This window comes from Empidonax traillii, unplaced genomic scaffold (assembly GCF_003031625.1).
Source record: "Empidonax traillii isolate 1590-97213 ecotype Southwest subspecies unplaced genomic scaffold, ASM303162v1 scaffold332:size1087224, whole genome shotgun sequence".
Classification (NCBI taxonomy): domain Eukaryota; kingdom Metazoa; phylum Chordata; class Aves; order Passeriformes; family Tyrannidae; genus Empidonax; species Empidonax traillii.
The window spans coordinates 1,030,486-1,053,929 of record NW_020955525.1 but is presented as its reverse complement, the minus strand read 5'-3'; the positions used below and the strand labels follow the sequence as shown (position 1 = coordinate 1,053,929).

The window sequence follows — 23,444 nt, the reverse complement described above, 5'->3', positions numbered from 1 at the left end:
TGAAATAGTTGTACCTGAAAGTCTCAGTCTGTTGAAATAATGGCACTTTAAGTCCAGAATAAAAACTTTAAAAATTGCTTTTGCAACCGAGAGGACCTGATTTCAATTATAGTAGATAATATCTGGAATCAATAATAGCTTCTGGTCATCTGTTAGGAGGAAAAGAACAACAATGTCTGCCTCATTAGTTCTTATATGCAGATCTCCAGTTATTTCAGGCATAAAAATTTTAAGAATATAACCCCAAGCAAAACTTTGAAATGGGCCAGCCACTCCTGTTACCAGCTAATCAATTCCTTTTCTATCAGAGCATCTTGTTCCCTGTTCCCTGCCAAAAGCAGTCCCTCTGACATGGTGTTTCCACCTTTCAAATCTGATTTTCTAGTGTATACTTAGCACATTTCTGTGTGATTCATATGCCACCTGTAATGGTTGAGGAACCGTGACTTAGGGTATTGAACTGGAGTCTATTTTTTACTCAAGCATTTTGCATGTGGAATATGGCCAAACAATAATTAATTGTTAAGGTAATTAGCGTTCTTTAACCTCACATCCTATCCCCGCTCCTCTGTCTTCAGTTGAAGGAATGATTTTTATTATGTGAAAACCAAGTCTGCTTTTGTGATAAAAATGCTTATTTTTGAACTTTGAGTAGTTGCTGTAGATATTACTTCTATTGATCACTTTATATGTGGGAGTGTGTGTCCTGCTACTCAACCAGAACTGCATGTACTGTGTGTCTCCTTTTGTTGTGTTGACCTTAATTTTTAACTTGAGACAAGGGCATCTTGAGCACCGTGTCACAATGCACCCTTTTATGTGGAGATATTTTCATCTTATACAAGAGTCAAACCAGAGGTGAAACTAGCTTGTTCTTGGTGAGGCTTAAATGATCTTTTTAATACTAACTCTCATGTAATGCTTGAATGCCAGCCTTCTAGAAGATATTTCAAGGTATAATTTTGTTCTTTTATACATGTTCTAAAATAATTGCTATCTATTTTTTACACTGTGTCAGATTTCAAACTTCTCTTTGTCCTAAAAGAATTTTTTAAACTTCTCTTTAAAAAAAAGCGAAGAAAAGATTTCTAACAGCTTCAGTAACTATGTAATAAAAATTGAATGTCACAGCAAAGTCAGATCATAACAATATGATAGGATATGTTGGCTCTTAAAGAGAAAATTACTGCATTTTTTTATCTCATGGAGTTTAGAAATAAGACATCTCACAAATATACTTTGGGTTTGATTTGGTTTTGCATGCTTCTTCAGTTAATTCATTATTTTTTTTTCAGTGGCTATAGGTGCTATTTTGGCAGGCTTCATAATCCAGTTTTGCTGGTTGCAAGCTAGAAAGGTGACTATAATGACTCCTGTCATTGCAGTGCCACAGGGGAATTGAGATATACAATGTATTGATATTTGGGGACTTTTGTTTTTATTTTCATCTGTTCTTAGTTAATAAACTGTTTTAAATTTCAGATCTTTGTATAATAATGCATTGAAAACTTCTTGGTTTTCAACTCTTAGACAAACTTTACAATGTACAGATGCCATCTTGCAACTAACCTGCTTAAAAGTGTATATCTGGTCATGGTGTTGGAACAAACAAACAAACAAGTAGCTCTTTTTATTGCATAGTGCTTATTTCAGGGTATTCAGTTCTGTGTAAATAACTTGGATGGCAGGAGGAGCACCAAATTTAATAGAGATTGATTCAATACGCATGCTTGTGGAGGGAAGAGGCCAGCTGACCCAAACTGACCGGAGTGATATTCCATGCCACATGATGTCAGCTCAGATACAGAAGCTAAGTGAAGGAGGAGAAAGGGGGGCATTAGTTGTTTGCAATGTTTGTCTTCTGAGCAACTGCTGAAGCCCTGCTTCTCAGGAAGTGGCCAAACATCACTTGCTAATGGGAAGTAGTGAATAAACTTTATAATTTTCCTCTTCACTTGTGCTTGCACAAACTTTCGCTTTTGCTTTAGTAAACTGCCTTATCTCAACCTTTGAGTTGTTTTCCCTTTTATTCCCTCTCTCCAGTCCAGCTGGGAAGAGGAATGATAGAACAGCTTGGTGGCCACCTGCTGCTCTAGCCAAGGTCAATGGATTCTAGCACGTTAATGGATTTTTAGCATTTGTAGGAATGAGCATTTGGAGTGGCTTTTGAGTATTCTATTTTGATTCTGAGTGAAAAAAATAGCTGGCTATTGTTTTAGCACTAGCAATATAAGACTTGAAATTTAGGAACATCACTGCTCTGATGGATGTTTTGTTTCTGAAGCATGTTTCATCTCCAGCAAAGGAAGCCCATTTCTGTAGCTCTTGTCCCAGCCTGAGCTCATGACCTCCCTTCACTGGCTTTGGCAAGGCTGGAGGGGAAACTGTGTGTGCACTTAAGGTATTGGAGTGAACAACACTGGTCTCCACTCCCTAACTATTTCCTCACTTTTGGTGTTGTGTGGAGTGCTGGGTTTATAGCATCTGTGAAGTGAATGTGAAATAAGATTTTTTCTTTCATGGCATGTGAGTGATATAGATGGCAACAAAAATATTGGCATATATTGGCACTTTCAGCTTGCAAAATTTTGAGGTCTGACATGTGTTAGTGTAAGCATGTGGAATAAAACACTTTGTGTCCTTTGGGGTTCTTATGGTCTAGCTAATAGTGTTCTCCAGTACAAGCTTTCCATTCATGTATGGTAGCACTGTGAGTGTGTAGGTTTTTTCCCAAGTCCTGAATTTTAAATTTTGCTCTCATAGAAGTGGCTTAACCTCTGATTCTTTCCACAGGTTATTAAATTTTAGTAAGCTTGTTTGTTCTAACACATAACTTCCCCGAGTAATATACTATTTTTGTCAACAATAGGAATAATAATTTATATTTTAATTTTGTGAATAATTGAAACTTATAATCTTTTTCAGTAATAGCTGGTTTTCGAGGGACAGTCCCACATGGCCTATCACTGGAGATTGGAGACACCGTTCAAATATTAGAGAAATGCGATGGTGAGTTCACAGGCTGGAATTCTAGGGATAATTAAGTTTCATATACTGGTGGTTTGAACCCCATTACTATTAATTTATTTTCTTAAATTAACACATTTTAAAAGTTATGTAACACATTTTGGGCTCCTAATTTTTTTTTTTTCACAATTCCAGTTAGCTCTAATCTCTATAATAATTAATTTGCAGATCATTTATTTTTATTTAATCTCTCCATGTAATAAACTTATATAGAGGTAAGAGTTATAACAGCAAAGAGTTCTCATTGTAATTCTTCTGCTTTCTTGGTGTTTCTGAGGGAAGCCTGGCTGTCATGGACACTATCAAATTAATTCAAAGTCACAAGTTTAAAACTTTAAGCAGTGGCAGCATTCTATTTTGCATCTGTTCTGAGGTAGAGAATGGAAATAAAATTTTAAAAAATGTCTGTTTCTAGTGTAAGAGAAAAAAAGTTGCTTTTTTTTCTCCCATAATCTGCCTCCTTAACACATAAGGCTTGTCTGTCAATTTGATTTCTTTTTAGCATTTGGGATTATATAGGTATTTTTTTATTTTATACCAGGATTATTTATGGATAATCTTGTAAGAAATGTTGTTTTAGAAGGCATAGGATCTATTGTTTCAAATCAGGTATATTAGAAATTTTGTATAGTAATGTGGCTGATAAATTTGAAACATGAAGTCCAAAAATGGTTTTTAAATGTTTACAGCTAGTATGAAACCATTTTGGTTTTGACTGGTACAGTGTCTAATGCAGAATATACTTGGGTTACATTGTTAGAAACATTAGGCATACAAAGTAGAAGAGTAATTCCTGAAATGGTGTGAATGCAGTCATCCAAATATGAGCTGGTTTAAATGAAATACCTTTCACTGTATGGAAAGTCTTTTAGATGAGTGCAGTCTGACAGCACTGTGGAATTGTCATATCTATTCAAAAGGGAAAGATGAAATCTGTTTTACATATGGAAATTATATGCATACTCTAAAAAACAAAATGTTCTTTCTTCTCAGGATGGTACAGAGGATTTGCCTTAAAAAACCCGAATGTTAAGGTAAAGGTCAATTGCGGTTTTGCATTCTTTGGCAAAAATGTATATTTACTTTTTAAGAGTTTATAGTCTGCATGTAAGTATATGATATTTACTTTTAAGGGAATAATAGGGCTTAGTGTTAAGTATATTATTGATATTGCTTTAATTAGATTTGAACATGGGTTACCCTTCAGAAATGCTTCTGTGTTTTAGAATGATACACTTTACAAATCCAAGACTCTGGTGAATTTTCTTTTGTTTCTGATTTTTAGATTTTCAGCTCAAAGGAAGTTAAGTTGAGGGGAAAAGACTACTGAAAGTAGAAATTGTAAATACTGTTGGAGAAGTTGGTTAAACTGTGCCTGTTTTTCTTGGTGCTGTGAATTAATTTAGAGCAGCCAGTGGAGACAGCTAGTTTCTAGGAGCCACATTGTAGAGTATCAATTGAATAAAAGATATGTATTGTCATGTAAAATATATGGTTCATTTTATTTTCTTTTGATGTGTAGTCTTTGATTTCCATAGTAGCATAGCTGATAGTACTCAGACTTCATTGATTTATTTTTCTGCATTCAGACATGAAAAGTTACAAAATTTGTGTTTCAGTGTCTGTGTTGAATTTGTTTTAAACTTTGTCTGTTTTATTTGTCTATTTTCTTAATCTGTGCTGTTGTCTTACCTCTGGGACTGTAAAGATTTTGTTTTTCACGGGAAAGAAAGATCTTAAATCATCTGTTGATCCTTTAACTTGCGTTGTAAGCTTTGTTCTTCTTTTTCTCTCTTCATTTCTAAGACTCTTCAGCAAAATAAGGTGCATATACTTTAATTTCAGAAGTATTTGGGGCTCACGTCAAGTCATTGACCTTTTGTGCTAAGGCCTGCAGTCTCTGTTCACATAAATTTCCTTGCTTTTATATGGAAGGTCGATGTGAAAAAATAAATTTAGCCACAGAACCTAATCTGATGTTTATTACTTTGACCTCATTGATGTATATTACAACTTGATTTATGAAGCATGAGCAGTTGTGGTTTGTTATTGCATCTTCTGTGTCTTTTGTTGCAATTCTTACCACATGCTTGCTGTCAGTCTTGCTTTGTGGTCTGTCAAATGTGCGATAGAAGTTATGAATAGGTTTTCTAAACATGACTTGATGTGTGAAAAGATAAGATGTATATTTTTTGCTTTCCTAGTGTGAATGCAAACAGTTTTCTGAATTGGATTTTTGAAGGGATTCTCTCTGAAAGTAAAATAATAAGAACCTTGTAACACCTCTTGTTATTGGTATTGCTCTGTCAAGATTCCTGCCTTGTTATTCTGCCAGCTTTGACACTCGAAGAAATTATCTGTGGCAGCTGGTCTGGAATAAGTGTGCATATGCAGCCATCCTGTTTTCTGGCACAGTGTTACACCTGCAAAGCTGTATGTCTTACTGTCCTTGGGAGATGCTCTCCTGAATTGCTTTGCGTTACAGAGGAGTAAGAGCATTTACAAGGGCAGTTGCCCCTACGACACGGCGCTGTCACTGCCGAGGCCCGGGTTCGATTCCCAGTCAGGTCCCCTCCCTGGGCAGATGGAGCTCGTTAGCCCTGTAAGGCAATCCATCTACATCCTGAGGACCTCGCTGCCACCGTCCAAGCTCGCTTGGCCCCGGCAGATGAACCTCAGGATTAAAGGGTGGGCTCAGTTCTGTGCACACTGTGTCTCACCTAAAAAATCCAATGCGCAGGCTGGAAGGTGGAAAGACCTTCCCCGGTTCTTCGTTCGCAAAGACTGGCCGTTATCTTATCTGCCCCTACAAAGTAGATGTGTTTTTTTCGAAGGTCCAACGCCTGTGTTAAAAGAAAATGGGACACCATCATCACAAAGGAAAGCTGAATGAAGCTGTGCTTATTATGAAGAGAACATATATGTATTTTCCCTCACTGCATGAGCTATAGTGTATTATGTTCCCAGGCAGAAGCTTGAAGATGACTTGCTTTATTTTGCGTATTCTGATTTATGAAGGTTAGTGTGCTGTAAGAGCAGTATTACCATTGCAGCAACACTACCTGTTCAAGAGAACAGTGGATAGCCCTAAACAACTGGAAAGGACTGCTCCTGGCAGACACTGAGGCTCTTTGACAGGCATTTACTACAACTTTCCTGTGTGCTGCAGGGCATACTAGCCACAAAAGAAAATTTTGACTTCCTATATTACCTTATCTTTATTTTTATTGAACTTCATTAACTTTATTTGTTTTACTTTATTTTGAAAATCCCTTTCTGAAACCCCTTTTTAAAAGAAATGTTTGGTAAGACGTTATGCCCAGCAGCTGTCTGTTTTTTATCAAGCTGGAAATAATCAATAAAACCATCTAGACTAAGGGAGCTCTCAAACAGTCTTCTATGTATTCTACACGTGTTTATCTTCTAATATTCTGAAGTGTTGAAGGACTCTCTGCTTGGTTAAGAACTGGCTGCAGGGCCGGGCCCTGAGTGCTGGTGAACGGGGCTGCATCCGATTGGCAGCCGGTCAGCAGTGGTGTCCCCCAGGGATCAGTGTTGGGCCCAGTCCTGTTTAATATCTTTACTGATGATCTGAATGAGGGGATTAAGTCCACTGTTAGCAAATTTGCAGATGACACCAATTTCAGGGTTGATCAGCTGGAAGGCAGAAGGGCTCTGCAGAGGGACCTGGACAAGTTGGAGAGGTGGTCTGATTCCAACAGGATGAGGTTCAACAAGGCCAAGTACCAGGTCCTGCACTTTGGCCACAACAACCCTCTGCAGCACCAGCAGCCATCAGAGTGCCCAGGTGGCCAAGAAGGCCAATGGCATCCTGGCCTGGATCAGGAACAGCGTGGCCAGCAGGAGCAGGGAAGTGATCCTTCCCCTCTACTCAGTGCTGGTGAGGCCACACCTGGAGTCCTGTGTCCAGTTCTGGGCCCCTCAGTTCAGGAAGGACATTGAGGTGCTGGAGCAGGTCCAGAGAAGAGCAACCAGGATGGTGAAGGGACTTGAGCCTAGGAGGGGAGGTTGAGGGAGCTGGGGTTGTTTATCCCGGAGAAGAGGAGGCTCAGGGGAGGCCTCATCACTCTCTACAACTTTTTGAAGCCAGGTGAGGGTTGGTCTCTTCTCCCAGGCTACCAGCAGTAGGACAGGAGGGCATGGTCTTAAACTGTGCCAGGGGAGGTTTAGGTTGGATATTGGGAAGACATTTTTTACAGAGAGAGTAATCAGACATTGGAATGGCCTGCCCAGGGAGGTGGTGGATTCACCGTCCCTGGAGGTTTTTAACATGAGACTGGATGTGGCACTTAGTGCCATGGTCTAGCAATCACGGTGGGGTTGGATCCAGGGTTGGACTTGATGATCTCGGAGGTCCTTTCCAAGCCAGCTGATTCTGTGATTCTGTGATTTAAACACTACTGAATATGGCATTTTAGTTTCTGTTAGAGCTATACTGAGTATTTATTGCATTCTTTCCTTGTGTGTGTTTTTTGTTGCTTATTTGAAGGACTTTTAATTCAGCATGCATTTGCATATTGAATAGTACTTAATGGTATGCCAAACTCATGTAATGGGACATCTTTTACCTAAACTCTTTTATTTTTCAGGGCATATTTCCATCTAACTACATACATTTGAAGAATGCATGTGTTAAGAACAAAGGGTAGGTGAGATGTTCTGATTTCAAATATTTTAACATGATCAGTTACTTGTATCAAAGATTTTTTGATTACAAAGAAATAACCAGCTTACTGCCACAGCACTTGAAATGGTAGTCCTTAGCTAACCTGATACTCCTTCATGGTAAGAAAACTGGAGTGATGTATTCTGAAAAGGCAAAAATAACGTAGCAGTTTAATGGCAAAAGATTTCACTAAAACTGTAAATGAATAGAGACATTTTTTCCTTTACTTCTTTTCTTCGAGTGATGGAAAGCCAATATTTATTTTTGACAAAAACTGATGTCATTTTTAGAAGAGTTGATAAAAACAGAATAATTGGTTAAAATTAGTTTTAAAATTTTGTTTTGAAAATCAAATGCTCTAACTGAAAGAAATTTCATTTTTTTTAAAATGTAATACTTACCTTGATGGTATCAGTTTTGAAAAACTTTTGTCAGTGATCTTAGCTCAACAGTTTTTTCCAAAGTTTTACTTAATTTGTGAGTGTTCTCGTTGTATCGTTTATTTGGACTTACTAATAGAGAACTGGTACAAAACAGTTTAAAACCTGTTTACGTAACGACGTTTCTCATAATAGATGGATGCCTGAACTAACTGTATGTGACCTTTGTTATGGGAGCATGAGTGAGTGAGTGAGTAGAAGGTCTGTTATGTGTTGGGCAGAAATAATCATGAAGATTGTAATAATATTTTTAAAAGTCTCATTTCCACAGGTGGAAGTGTTCCCCATGTTACTGTTAAACTCACTGTTGTTTGCAGTGGAGTTCAGGCCACATGTGGTTTGTCGTGCCTTAGGATGCTTTCTCCTTACAAAGTGGTTGTAGCTAAAACTGAAGGTTCAGTGAAATAAAATTATAAACCAACACAATAAAATAAAGCTTAAAGGAGAAATAATTTTTGTTAGTGGACACCATGACAGTACTTGCAGGGAGTTCAATCTTTGTTGCCTCTATTTTCTCTGTTAGTTTATATTTCCCATTCAGGCCATATGCCCTACTGCAGATGATGGCCAGGATTTATCACATTGTTATGTTAATTTCCTAAGAGAGACAAGATATCATGAAAAAAGTAATCCAGGCATGAAAAGCACTTGCTAAAGTGGCAAGATGCCTTTGGAAACAATGGGAATTATTATGCTGTGAAAGTCGTTTTTGACATGGTTATCTCATAGCAAAAAAATTCACCTTGACTGCTCTAGGACTAAGACTTTGCATGGGGATTAAACTATTTTCACCCGAAGTTTTTCCAGGGGAATGAAATTGATATACAAACTGAAATTGTCGTGGTCTGAAGGAGCATCCATGTACACTGATAGACATCACTGTGTGCAGGAGAAAGTCTACATGTTAGTAACTTCAATGGCATTAATAATGCTTGTGTAATATCATGTGTTTTTCTGCATGTTACAGACAATTTGAAATGGTTATTCCAACAGAAGATTCTGTTATTACAGAAATGACATCAACTTTAAGAGACTGGGGAACAATGTGGAAACAACTCTATGTGGCAAGTACCCTGAATAATATTGTTTTGATTTAATGCCATCTCAAAAGACACAGTGCTGTTTAAATGATCTATCTTAGCTGAAGTATATCTTTCAGAAAAAAAGTCAGTTTTTTTTTAAATGTTTCAATACCTGAAAATTTTATTTGGAGCTTAATACTGTTCTTAAATATTAGCATGTCTCCTGTATTCATATGCATAATTTACTTCAGTAGAGCTAATTGTTAGATACCAAGACCAAAGATGCACCTGACTTACTATTTATTCAGTTTTTCTTAACTGTAGATGTGAAATGTCTGTATCCTAGTGTCTGATGGAAAATTGTGAAAAATATACTGTGCGTCTACTTCTCTGTAATGTTCCTACAGTCTTTTCTGTCTCTTGCTTCTAATTCAAGGGCTCTTTGTAGGATCTTTTTTCTTTGGTTTTCTGTTACTTATAGTGTTCATATTTCCTTCCTATTCTTACTGCAGTTGTTTCTTTTTTTGGCAGCACTTTTCTTCACTGCTGTTATTGCACGTTCAAAATACCCTGGCTTGCTTTCTTTCCAGACAGAAAGCCAAGACAAACAATAAATTAATGCCCATTTTAGTGAGCTTATGAAGTGAATGAAAGAGAAATAAAGAGTAGATTTATCAAATGGCAATTTGTCAGAGCCCTTGGAATATAAAAGTTATTGATGGAGAGTTATGGTTCTTCTAAGTGAATTTTAGCTTTTCATAGCAATAATGCAGGAGAAGTAGCTGAACTTTGTTTTTAATGCCTTTTATTCTTAGCAACAAGGAAAAGGGAAATGGGCTTAGGGTTTATTGCAAGAATTAACAGAACAAATCTGAATAGGAGTGTTTTTTCAACTTTGTGTGATGCATCACATAAATGGAGGTTGTAATAATTTCCTCAAGCTAAAGGTTCTCAGAAAAACTATATCAAGTAAAATTAGAATTGGTGAAGGAAGAGTTACAGATTCTTCCCCAATAGAAGTTCTTGTATGGGTAATTGTTTATGCCCTTAGCTGGTATAAATTAGAGTAGGAGGATGTGGTTTTAAAGCAATCATATTCACATAATTTCTCCTGCTTCACAGTTAGATGAAGAAGGACTGCCTGGACAAGATTCTATTGGCATGATACTATTTATTTGGGGTTAGATAGTAGTGTGTACAGTTAGTGCAACAACAAGTTAAAACAACTTTAACAATCTGTGGTTCAGAGTTTGAATGCTCAGAGCTAGTCAAATAGTCTTGAATTACACATCATATATTCAATTTGGATGACATGGCAGCACAAAATGAACATGCTCTTGGAATAAGCGACTGAAACAACTATTTGTTGAATTTTTGTCATATCTGTCATGTGCATTAGACTCTGTTAACATGAGACATAAGGAGTTGGCGTGAAATACTGGAATGAGTGTGGTGTGTAGTAAGCTCTGAAATGATTTTGTGTGCACACACACAAACGTGCAGGTAAATTGGTCACAGTACTGTGGGGGGAAAAAAGACTAAGTACGGGGAAGAAAGGGTTTTCTTCATTTCCTCACCATATCTGTATTTATTAGGATTGTCACCTTAGACAGGTGATGTAGAGGCACTTATATTTTTATCTCACAGAGGAATGAGGGAGATCTCTTTCATCGGCTGTGGCATATAATGAATGAAATCCTAGACCTGCGAAGGCAGGTCCTTGTTGGCCATCTCACCCATGATCGAATGAAAGATGTCAAGCGACACATCACTGCTCGTCTGGATTGGGGCAATGAGTGAGTAAATATAATAATAAATGAAAATAATGTAATAAAAATTTAAGGCCACCACTTAAGGCTGATTTGTAGAATGCTGAAATAAGGAACAAATTTCTAACAAGTGCTACCTTTTTTTTAATGGACTTTGATTGTTTTTCTGTCCACTATGTTTTAACAGTGAAAAATAACTTATTGTTTTATTTTGCCTTTTTTTATATCAGTGCAGTTTATATAGCAGTGGTACTGTCTGTAAGAGAATTGCATTGGAATATCTGCAGCAGCCTTTTAGATAATTTTAAAACGCACTTGGCTGTTGGCCTGTATGATGCATTTAGCATAGCTCTGTGCCTTAACTGAAACCATATCGGCTGACATGGCTTCTTTTTTAACTTGTGTCATGCAATTTAGTTCCCACTTGGGTATCTCTAACATATGTCATGCTACTATGCTCTACATCTTTCTTTTTTCTGAATAACTAATATAAGCTAACACAAATCGTATTATCTTACCCCTTGTTTTTTTTTTTTTTTAAGCAAGAAAACACCTTATGGCATTTAGGCTCTGCTTCCAAAGTCTTTAGCCTATATTTATACAGTTAAACCATGGCAAAACGTAACAATATTCAATAGTAGAATATTGTTAGATTAGTAGAATTTCAGGGGATTCTACAGCTGACACCTAATAGCTAACATAGTGAAAAGGTTGTGACTAAATGTGAATGATTACCTGTCTTCTAAGAATTTTGTGCTGACTGGTATTGTGAAGGTTTTTGAAGTGGTTAGTTCCTGCTCTCTAAAACATATTTTTGAAAAACTTTCAAATATTTCAGTTTTTTCTAAATTCAGCATGACTGCCTCTTAAGTGTTCTTAATCTTTATTGCTTGCTACTGTGCTGAAAATAAATTTTACTCCTGATATGATTCAAGCTAATTTCCTTAATTTGTTCAGGGGATACAGGCAAGCATCTTTGGTACCATCCAGTCCAAATTAAGATTAAGCTGGTGTTTTGGCAATTTCTTTTTATCTTCTTTTCCTTGGTTGTCATTCAAATTGATGGCACTAGTGCACTCACATCTTACAATGTTCACTATAGTACAAAGGAAATATCCATTATACATTGTCCACAATGTGAAACAGATTTAAAAAATGTGGAAAAGCATATTCTAATAATGTTGCAAAGTGGAGAAAAGGGAGGAGTCATGTGAATGGTAAATACAGCCAAAATACGTTAAATCAAAACCAAAGTCAACTGTAGAGTACCAATTAACGTGAACATTGTTTATTGGAATAAAAAATAATCAGAAGCAGAATTAATTTGTTTCTCTTGAATGTAGAAATTACTTACTGTTATTCCATTTCTCACACAGACAGCTGGGACTTGACTTAGTTCCAAGAAAAGAATATGCTATGGTGGATCCTGAAGAGATCAGCATTACAGAGCTCTACAGGCTGGTATGTGAATGTAATACTCAGTACTTTTGCTATTGAATTACATACTCTTGGTTTGATGGCAACTCTCTTCTACTTAACCAGAAGTACCTTGTCTGATTCAATAAACTTGTGTTTCATAAACTCATAATGAGTTTTACTATGAGAAAAAAATATTTTTTGAACACCTATGTCATCTCTACATCTATATGAGATACTTTGATTCAGTATCAAATTTGTGTGGGCACATGTACTTATTTTACATGTTATTTGCTAAAAGTTTTGTTTCCTGATATATCATTAAAATTGAGACTGTTAATGTGAATTTAATCATCAATAAAAGCTTATGAGATTCTTTTTCATTAGAGCTTTACATGGCCCATGAGTCCGTTTAGACAAGATTTGTGGAAATATAATAGTATTCTCGTGATGCAAGTATTGTCACAATTAATCACACTGGACTCTTGGTCTTTTCTAATATATTAATGTAAATAGCAATTAAATTGCATAGGAAAGATGTCCTTCGGGTATGAAAGCCCATCTTGATTTACTAAAACCAGCACTGATATTTCTTATTCTGATTAAATCTCCAATGAGGTCTAAGAAAACTTGCCAGTTCATTTTTATAGGCTTTGGCTCATATTTAACTACTGCAGCTGTTACAGATACTTATTTCAGAGCCTTATGTGCTAAAGACTTAAGCTTTTGTTTAAACTAAATTGTATTTATGATAACTTTTGTATTTAAATATAGCCCCCCCCGAAATGTCATTGTCGCTTTTTTTTTAAGGAGCTGGAATGATAATATATTTTTTATAATTTTTAACTACTTGTGTTGATAACTTGTAATGTCAAGCCTAATAGTAAAATCTTCAGGCTAGAATCAGTATACCTTTGAGTAGTTTCAAAGTCATATGCAATATTATGGAATCCTGTTGAAGCACTAGATGAAATACAGTGAGGAACCATTAAACATAAGAAGAAACATACAGAGTAAAAATAACCCAGAACCCTAATAATGGAATTCATGGAGTGTACTTTGAAAAATAAAAAGGGGGAAAAAAGATAACCTTGGTATTAAGGCTAAGTATCTTAGAAACTTTGCAGTTTAAAATTATTTTTGGAATGATATAAGAGAGAAGTAGTACAGCTAATATTGTCCTGCTCTTAATGGGTGATTAAAATGCTGAAGGTATGAAGTCAAATCAAGATAATTTATTAGCTTCTATATAGCAGTTTGCCAAAGGTTGTAAAATATGGATGTGATTGCTTTTTCCATTTTAAAAGACTGGTATTTAGTCTTCTGCAAAAGCATTTTTTATGAGTTTGAAAACTACAATATCAGATCATTAACTGTTTAAACCAGCTATAAAATACTAAATTGTTATAGCACAAAACTTTAAAGTGTCTGAGAATTTTCAGAGTAGAAAAAAGGTAAACTTCTAGAGGTTACTCTTTTTCTCCTAGAGATAACTATGATGCAGTGCAACACTGGGAAAGTAACTTCCTTGTGTTCTTCTTCTCAGAAAATAAAAAAAAGAAAAACCCCTATTACAAATAAATACTGAATAAAAAAAATAATTTGGATTAAGAAAGTAGCTCTGTATTACATTTCTTACCTCTTTTTTTTTTTTTTTTGTGAGATTTTAATTCAAACTGGCCTCTATGTTTGTGGTATTTTTAGATGGAACATCGTCATCGAAAAAAAGACACACCAGTACCTGCTAGCAGCCACCATCTTTTTGTTCAGATGAAGAGTTTAATGTGCTCCAATCTGGGAGAGGAACTGGAAGTAATCTTCTCACTCTTTGATAGTAAAGAAAATCGACCCATCAGGTACTGTACAGTTTTTACTCAAATACTGTTTTTATGTAAGTTTTACAATATAAATGGTATGTTTTGATCCAGGTAACAAATTGCACATTAAGAAGTAAGAAGAAGATAGTTTTGATTTAGGAGAATTTTTTGCTTCTTTCTGAAATTCAGTTGTTCTGTGTAATAATCTGTAGCATCATTTTAGGTTTAAAAAAGTGTATATTTTGCTGTCTTGTTTATCTATTTCAGTTTTCAGGTTTTTTTGTAGGAATATATATACATGTGTGCATACAGAATGAATGTTAGTGCTGGGATCTAAAGGTCATTTTTCACCATCTATTTTCCTCTGTCCTACTCAGTGCACATTCAAATGTTTGAATTGTTACTTGTTCTGTCATATTTGTGAGATGACATCTCTTTGGTACACAAGCCTGGAAGGCTGCCTTTAGTGAATAAAAAAAAATTTTTTAAAAGGAGCCTTCAATGAAAAGGTGCTGGTTTTTCAGTGAAACAGTCAAACCCAATCTCACTTTGGGTTTGTTTGGCCAATTTTTTCAGCTGGGAGCTGAAACATTCTTTTTCTGTTAGTCCTAGAGCTTAAATTCTGTGAGAGTCTTAATAACCTTTGATTTTTTAAATATTCAGTATTTATTTCTACTTTCAACAGAATATTGGCCAAGAGAAAACAGAAAACATGGGAGTGATCAGTAGTGAAACTGCTATACACTTAATAAATAAGAGCACAGAAGGAGAGCACAGTTAGTGCAAGAACTTAGTAAGTTCTCTTTGAGGAATATGCCAGGAAGTCTGAACCATTAAGTGGTTGTGCAGGAGTGATGGGTGTGGTGGGTTGACCCTGGTCTCTAGCCAACCACAGCTGCTCTGTCACTCCCCTCCTCAGCTGGACAGGGGAGAGAAAACAGAACAAAAGGCTCATGGGTCAAGATAAGGACAGGGAAAGATCATTTACCGATTACTATCACAAGCAAAACAGACTTTACTTGGGCAAAATTAATATTACCAGTCATATCAGTGTAGGATAATGTGAAATAAACCCCAAACTTAAGAGATCTTTCTCCCCACCCCTCCCGTCTTTCTGTGCTCAACTTCATTCCTGATTTTCTCTCCATCACCCACCCCCACAGCAGTGCAGGGGAACAGAGAACGGGGGCTGCAGTCAGTTCAACACAGGTTGTCTCTGCTGCTCCTTCCTGCTCAGGGGGAGAACTCCTCACATTTCCTCCCCTGCTAAAGGGTGGGGTCCCTCCCACAGGACACAGTTCTCCATGAACTTCTCCTATGTGAGTCCTTTCCACAGGTTGTTGTCTTATATATGGCAATAGGGATCTGGGGAAACATGTGGAAGTTGTGCTGAATTTGACAAAATTCTGTCTATGCTTGGCAGCACAGGCAAGATAACTAACCAGTGCTTTGAAGGAATGGTATACTGAGTACAATAATTTTTACTAATAATGAGATCATATATACACAGCTATTGTTACAGTGTTAGCTGCTAAATACTGCCATTTCATTCTGGCCTGTAATTTAGACAGTAGTCACCAAAATGCAGTTTACTGTCATTTCTGAAGATTAAATGTACATCAAGACACATCGTTTGTGTTCACTTTGTGAATGCCACAGCAGGTGATAGATTTAGGAGAGAGCTGCAGACTCTGATAGAAAACAATTTGGGGTGATATGGATTGCTGAGAACAAGGTTAAGGCAGTGGTGGTGGTATGAAAGCAAATGGATTGGATTTCATGTTACATGAAAGCACAAATTCTAGAGCTGTTTCTCACATACTTGCTGTGATCTGACCTTTAGTTATTGATTCCTGACTCCACTGTCTGTTTGCAGCTGCTTACTGTGTGTGAACTTCCTCATCCCATTACTGGCAAACCTCGAAGAAGCGTGTTGTTACAAATCCAAACTGTCTTCTAGTGCATGGGTAGAATGACAAGATAAGCTTTGTGATGGTAGTTTGCAAACGTGCAAATCAAACAGAGATAGAACCCCACAACAAAAAACGCTTTCAAGAAACAGACAGAAACCTCTCAACATGTTGAAAAAGCTAAACCCAAGAGAGTTTTCAAAGTAACAAATTAAATGCAAGGTATACCTATATCACTGAATGAACTCTGGAATTCAGAGGTGTCCAGGCTGGAGATTTGTATGATCTGTCTGGTCTAGACCTGGAACTGACTTAACCAGTTTATCACCAAAGCTAGTTGGTCTTGGTGCACAACAGTATGCTACAACGTATAATTTTTGTTAGTACATGTGGGTGCAATCAAAATAGCAGCTTTAAAAGATTGTTGGAGGACTAGAAGCAATGTTATCTGATTTTTTTTTTTTTTAAATGATTAGATATCTTTTTCCACAGCCTTTTGTTTGGTTTGGTTTCGGGTTTATTTTTTTGTTGTGGTGGTGGTTTTGTTTTATGAGTTTCATGCATTCCACTGTTTGAACAGAAGTATTTGTTCAAGTATCGCAGTTAAACTGAATTGCAATTTTAGATGCTGAGCTAGGGCAAGCATCTACAAAAAGAGATAGTAGTTCCACTCCAGACTAGTGCAAGAAAAAACATTGTCTGGGTAGGATGCTCTGATCCAAAACTATTCAGAAAGAATCATAATATGTTTGAGCTCACAGTTCACCTGGCTTCTTCATGATACTGGCCTGCAAGAAGCACAGTGTATAAAGGATATTTTGTGGCGTTTTTCTTAGTGAGATTTCTTTTAATGTATTTGCATAAATCTATCTGTATATTGTAACAGAGCTTATACAGAATATGTTCATTAAATTTTGAGTATTTATACATTAGTGATGGGAGGATGTAATTTATACCAGCGTGCAGAAAATAATTTCATTCTGGGACAGTGACTCGGCAAATTTGCAGTTACTGATTTTTCTGGTCAACTATAGTGTCAAATACTTTGAAAGGTTTTGATGTTTCTCTTACTTTGTTTTGAAAATATCTGTTATTATTAATGTGAATAGCATGTTACCATGTGGAAAAGTCTGTGCTTTGGAAAAACAAGGAAAAAAGAAGGTACATAGGGAATATATGGTTTGATAGCTGATATTTCTGTTAAAGTGCAAGAATAAGATTGTCCTTAGGCCATTGTAAAACTATAGTTTTCTCAGGCAACATCAAAAAGTGATTGGACTAAGAGAACAGTCACTGAGCAATGAAAACTAGTGAAACTTTTTGTTGTTGTTGTACATTTTCAGATTCTCCAAAAAAAAGGTGCCATATCAACTGAGACAAACCAATTTATGAGCAGAAAACACAGTGTGTTAACAATTCTTTCATTTGACTTAGTGGGACTAGAATTGAGTGTCTAATAACAAAATATAACATCATTACATGCTAAGAACAGATTAAAGAATATAGGTACATAGAGAAAAAATTAGATATCAAATTGAAAACTATGACCCTGAATGTCAGCCCCAAACTTTTCTCTAGTACTTGTGGCCCATGTGTTTTGCCACAATAATTAAGTTCAGTAAGTATGTTTGGCAGGACTGGATTCTAACATGATGCAAGGTTAGCCAGTTTGTCTTTGTAACGACAACCAGAGGAGGAAAAGGAGAATAGTAGTAATTTTTGTTCTTTTTACACTTTATAAGATGAAGATTGCTGTCACTTAGGAAACAGTCCCAGATTCTTTGGAAGATAGGAAATGTAAGTTTAATTGTTCAAAGGCAGAGTGAGAAATTGGTCATGGATCTTTGTTTTCCTAAAGAAAAACCCAACCTACCAATATTCTTCAACTATTCTGCATTCTTGTTTCTCTTTATTTAAAAAATAAATTTAAAAACAATTCAAAATGCTTTGTATTTAAATTTAGCATTTCCTCCTCTTCATTATCTTTGTTTCTCTGTGTAGTTATTACACAAGAATTAGTCCTGAAAGAAAATACATGTATGTCTTCAGATGGGTGGCAGGGGGAGGAGTGGACACATCATCAGCTCTGGAATCTGTGTAGAAAGAGGTATCTTTTTGCAGTCACGAGTAAGATGCAAGGATTAAGACATATGCTAATTCTGAGTGTTTCCTTTTGGTCTAATCTCAGAAGGTTTCATGGTGAATCAATGGATTGCAGTCCAGCTCCAAAGACATCAAAACTTAAGATCTTTGTGTGAATTGCACCTCTAGGCTCCTGTTACTGTCTGCAGAGACCTATTATAGTCAGCAAAACCTGGAAAACAGTTCAGCTGACAAAATGTCTGCATCTTCTTTAGGGCGTTTTGGATGGCTCCTCAAAATCCGTAGATTGTATTGATTAAAGAGCTACTCAGCATACCCTGAAGCAGTTTTGATCTGAATCTATCCTATTTCTTTTTTGTTTTCTGTTTCACTACTTTAGATCTTAATAAAGTTTGAGGCCTCAAGTTCAGAAAGTGTTGATACTGAAGTCATAAAGGATATAAATTCTCAGTATTAGTTATCTGACTTTTTGACAGTAGCCCTTAAGAGTAGAATCCATAAGAAAAAACACCCTGAATTTGCTCTTAAAATATTTGTACAGGATTTAGGGTAAATGGTTCAAAAGTAATAAATATATGTAAAAATTTCCTATTGTTGCTTCAGTATATACCATTTTTTTTTGGTTAAAATAGAATACATGGTGTGTTGTCTCTTTTGTTATTATGTTGTAGTAAGCAATGTATATCTTAAAGGACTATTTTTCTAATTTAACATATAAACTGGTGTTCTCACTGTGTGACCTGCCAGTGCATTTTCAGGATAGCACTTTTTAAAATAGGTAAGAGATGGATATTAAAGCCATAAAAGCATTAAACAATCATTATGTTTTTGATAATGTGTCTAAGTATTCTATTAGTGTTTTGAATAAATCATCACTATATTCTAAATTAAATAATTTTTCATCTCTATCAGATGTATAAATGCTTTTAATTTTTCCAACATGGACTAAGAATTAGATAATAATATGTTTTCTGTTGAGATGTGAAAAACTGATGCTGAAATGCGTTTTGCAGTGAGTTTCACAGAGAAGAAATCTAATGTCAAATAGTGACAAAAAAAATCAGTGATGCTCTTTTTGACCTTCAGACTTCCTAGTTAAAGATTTTTCTAGATTGGTAGCAGCTTACAACTGACTTAGTGAGATCAGCACCCACTGGTTGTTTTTCTATCAACTTTACTAAACTAGAGGTAAATACTCTTTTGGGATCACTTTCCATTTTTTGGGGATAGTACAGGACTGTACTTTTCTCCAGAGTTCTTTTTGTTGCTGGAAATTGCTGTTAAAAATAACAGTTCTGTTGTACTAAGTTAGAGGTAATAATAAAATACAGGTTTATTTATTACTTTATTCTTATTGTTAATAAACAGTAATAATAAATGCTGGTTTTCATACTGTTTCTATATTGATATAATTGTCTAATATGTCTCTTCACACTTTAAAAGGCTCTTTTTGAACTTGTATGGAAGCAAGCAAACTGACAGTATTTAAGTCAGGTATTTAAATCTGAGTCATGACATGCTTGTGCGCTTGATGCATTAAGACTACAGTTGCAAGTCGATTTTCTACTTAACTGGTGCATGCTAATTTCCCTTGATATGTATGCATATGTATATATCCATATTTTCTGGCTAAACTAGCTGCTAGGAATGGTTTTTGCTATAATTTAAGTTAGCAATAAACAGCTGAAGTCAGCCCTTGATGATTCCTAGAGTTTTCCCTGGTGTGTTCTGGTATCATGTTCCATTTGCCTCCCCCTCCTTCAGCTCTGTAGTTTCCTTTCATAGAATAGTAATAACTCCTGAGTGGGGTGTAGACCAAGTTGTGAATGGCAGTGCTTTAACATGGTGCAGCCATATGACTTGTCCCAATAAAATTCTTTGGTTTATGCACTCTTATGTCTTCGAGCCTTACATTCCTCTTCTCTTATTTCTCTTAAGGTCACAAGCCCTGTTTGTGTATTCCTTGGGTTTTTTGTTCTTTAGGAAAATAAAAAGCTATCTTGTTGACACTTTTAATTTTTAGAACGAATTTCACTATTAGAATCCTGATGGAAACATTGTAGCACACACAATTGTAAAATGGTGTTAGTACTGTAGCTGGACATCTCTTGAGGCTTGTTTGTCTTTCAGTTCAGTCCTGTTTTCCTGGGTACTGCTGAGCTTTTACTGGCTACTTATAGTTGTAAAACATCCTAGTTTGTTCCGAAAGTATGTGAGCTCATACATACTCTATCTGGACCCAGACTTTGTGTTGCTAAGAAATGCTTTTGTAAAATCTGTTCCTGGAATTTTGCATGCTCAGCAAACATCTGAAAAAAGCAAAATCACAAGGACATACCAATTTATTATAGAGCTTTTCAAATTTGTTTTTATATCATCTAATTTAGTTGTTAATAGATGAAAAGTTTGAAAGTCTAAGACTGCTGTCTACTTGGGCAAGTAGTGCCGGCCAGTAGGAGTGGATCTGTAGAGCAGCAGTTTGTGCTAGATCCAGTGTTAACATGTGTAAATGTTTTAAGGGTTTTACCATGGACTAAATCTGTGGTTGTGTGGACTGGGTGGCAAGAACATATGTTCTAGTTTGGTTTCATGCAGAAGAAAGTCAGCTCACTAGCTTAGACTGATCAAAATGTGACGATGATCAAAAAATTTTCTTCAAAAGCACCTGATTCAAACTAACCTGATGATGTATATCATAAAATAACATATGTAAGATGGATATTACAGAGTCATAGTTTGAATGGGGGAAAAATCCTGTAAACATAGAGTAACTCAGCTGTACTTTACTTTGGGAGTTAACTGTTTCTTTTTAGCCACTACAATCACATTACAAAAAACTATTTTAAAATTAAAAGAGATTACAGATACCTGAATGCAGTTGATTTAATGTGAGATGTATTTAATGAGAAAATAGCTAAGTTCAAACTTCAGGTGAGAGTTAGGCCGTTGTTACAGCTCCAGAGGAAGACTGGAAATGTGTGTAACACTGGAGCACACTGCAACAATTCTGTATTCTGATGCTGTTTATTAGCTGCTTTATGAATCAGTTGTTGTGTGTGCTCATTTATCAGATTTGTGAAGTTTTTGAGATTTTTCTGTTCCTTGGAATATGAAGATGCTTATATTCCCAATATTTAGAGTACTGAAGTGTATGAGTGTGGCGATGATTGTTGGCTTTGGGGATATCTTTTTCTCTTACCAGCACAGAAGTTAATGAAACAAACTTCTCTTTCTGCAGTTATACCACACTTAAAAAGCCAATAGTAGGTAGGGCAAGAGATTACACAGTTACCAGTTTTGTAGTGGCAGATTTTCAGGGAAATAAAGATGAGAGTAGGTGATTTCCCTCCACATGTACTAATATAATTTACCCAATACAGCAGTTTGTTGCAGCAGGGATGACCTTAGTATAGCCAGGGGGCCCATTTACAATGGAGCTCTAAGAACACCAATCCTTTAATGAAAAATGTATTGATTTTTTTTTTTTATCAGATCCTGGAAAGATCTCACTTATTAGCTTTTAATAGAATCCGTTTAACAAGTTGCAAGGGACAAAGTAACAGCTTAGCTATTTTTCAGACAGTGTGCATTATTCACTGAGGCTCTGTTAACTTTATTTCTTTCTAGAAGAATATTCTGCTGCTACAAAAAAAAGGAAACAAAAAAACACACAAAGAAAATATTTACTAAATGACTGTGTTAAGAAATCATGTTATTCCAGTATCCTCTGAAATGCCTACCTTTCCAGTGTAGATCCTGTAAGACTGCATTGATATTTGTAGCACATTACCATCTAGAGATCTTGATCAGGATTTTTAAAGAGAATTTTGAAAACAATAGCAACACTGGGTAGTGTGTTATGAAAAATGGAATGGGGGCTATTAGGCTACTACCTACATTTGTTCAATTCAGACTGCAGACTGTTCTTGGCATTGATGAGTTTGCATAAGAATGCTGCATCATCTTCTGCTCACAGTCTCAGTCGCTCTGCTGACCTTTACATTTATGTAGAGTTTGTGTGTCTGTTATGCCAATATGCTGCTATAGAAATTCTTAAATCTGCAATATGACATACAGTTTTTATGTAGCATTTTCTTTTCTAAACCAATTTTTTAAAGTTTTTTTTTTTTCCATGTAGCAGTGCTAATAAAGGGAAAATTTCAAGGCAACGCTTCAGAAAGACACAGCGTGTCAAGATTTCCTTTCATTGATATACACTTTGTGTCTGTGTCAATATGATATGAACATCTTATCAGAAATGATTGATGCCTCTGGCCCCATTTGTCTGAGGAATGGAGATAAGTTGGCATGCTAATCCTCCTTTTCCTATCACCTTGAACAACCTTGTTTGTAACTATCATATGGCCCTCAAATGAGCACAGATTCTTAAAGAGCACAAAGAGGAATAGGCTGTTTATCCAAGGCCAATGAAAGCCAACTACATTCTTTTTTCTGTGAGCTTTTAATTATATCCTTAATGATTGTGTAAACTCCAGACCATACCAAAGAATAAAAATACTGCCCTTCCTTTGCTGTACTCTGTCTCACCTTTTTACTGTCGTATGCATCATCAATCTTTTTATGCCTTTCTTCTTTCAGTTTTGCTGGTACTTTAATTCCGTGAAATCTTTTACCAAAAGCTAAAATCCACATTTTGTTTGTCAAAATATTTACTACTCAGTGTTATAATTTTTAGATTTTTGAAAAAAACATGCTCTCAGTTTTTTTCCCTTTAAGGAACAAGTACTCCGTCCCTCCTTTATTCTACAATAATCTTAAAGGATTTTGGTATAATAAGTGAACGTTTAAAGACATGTTTTTGCAACCTCCATCAGCATCTTCAAACCTGAGACCTGCTCCATACTAGCACAGCTCAAAGAACCTGACTTTTAGTCATCCCTCTGATGAAAGTTTACCCAACTGACTATTGCTGTTAACAGCAGCAAGAGAGGGTTTGGATGTCTCTTGAATCAAGCTGATAATACATTTGCCCTATGCAGAAGTTTCACTACTGTTAACACAAGATGTCTTTCTTCAAAGATATCCTTATGGCCTCTCTTGAGCAAGATCTCAAAGGTTCAATATTATTTTAAGTATGTAAGTGGGTTAGGCTTGAGTTTCAGTATCTAGTTTACTTAGGATCGATACTCCAGACATCAGCACTCTAAAAGCAGAAGGCTTGAATAGTTCTTTACTGCTTTTAAGTCGTGCTGAACACTAGACCCCAAAGGAGGTGGAGAATGTATTTGTGAA

At 36.0% G+C, this 23,444-nt stretch overlaps 1 protein-coding gene across 1 annotated transcript in view; it reads left to right on the top strand.

Moving 5' to 3' along the window:
- Positions 1-2,925: 2,925 nt before the first annotated feature.
- Positions 2,926-23,444, top strand: part of DOCK4 (dedicator of cytokinesis 4) — a gene marked incomplete at its 5' end in the record, with an annotated part of 156,630 nt that continues 136,111 nt past the window's right edge. The window contains 7 exons of the mRNA XM_027891849.1: positions 2,926-3,009; positions 4,021-4,061; positions 7,638-7,693; positions 9,122-9,218; positions 10,824-10,972; positions 12,322-12,406; positions 14,066-14,217. Of these exons, the coding sequence (XP_027747650.1) occupies positions 2,926-3,009; positions 4,021-4,061; positions 7,638-7,693; positions 9,122-9,218; positions 10,824-10,972; positions 12,322-12,406; positions 14,066-14,217 (664 nt within the window). The remainder of the gene's footprint in view (positions 3,010-4,020; positions 4,062-7,637; positions 7,694-9,121; positions 9,219-10,823; positions 10,973-12,321; positions 12,407-14,065; positions 14,218-23,444) is intronic.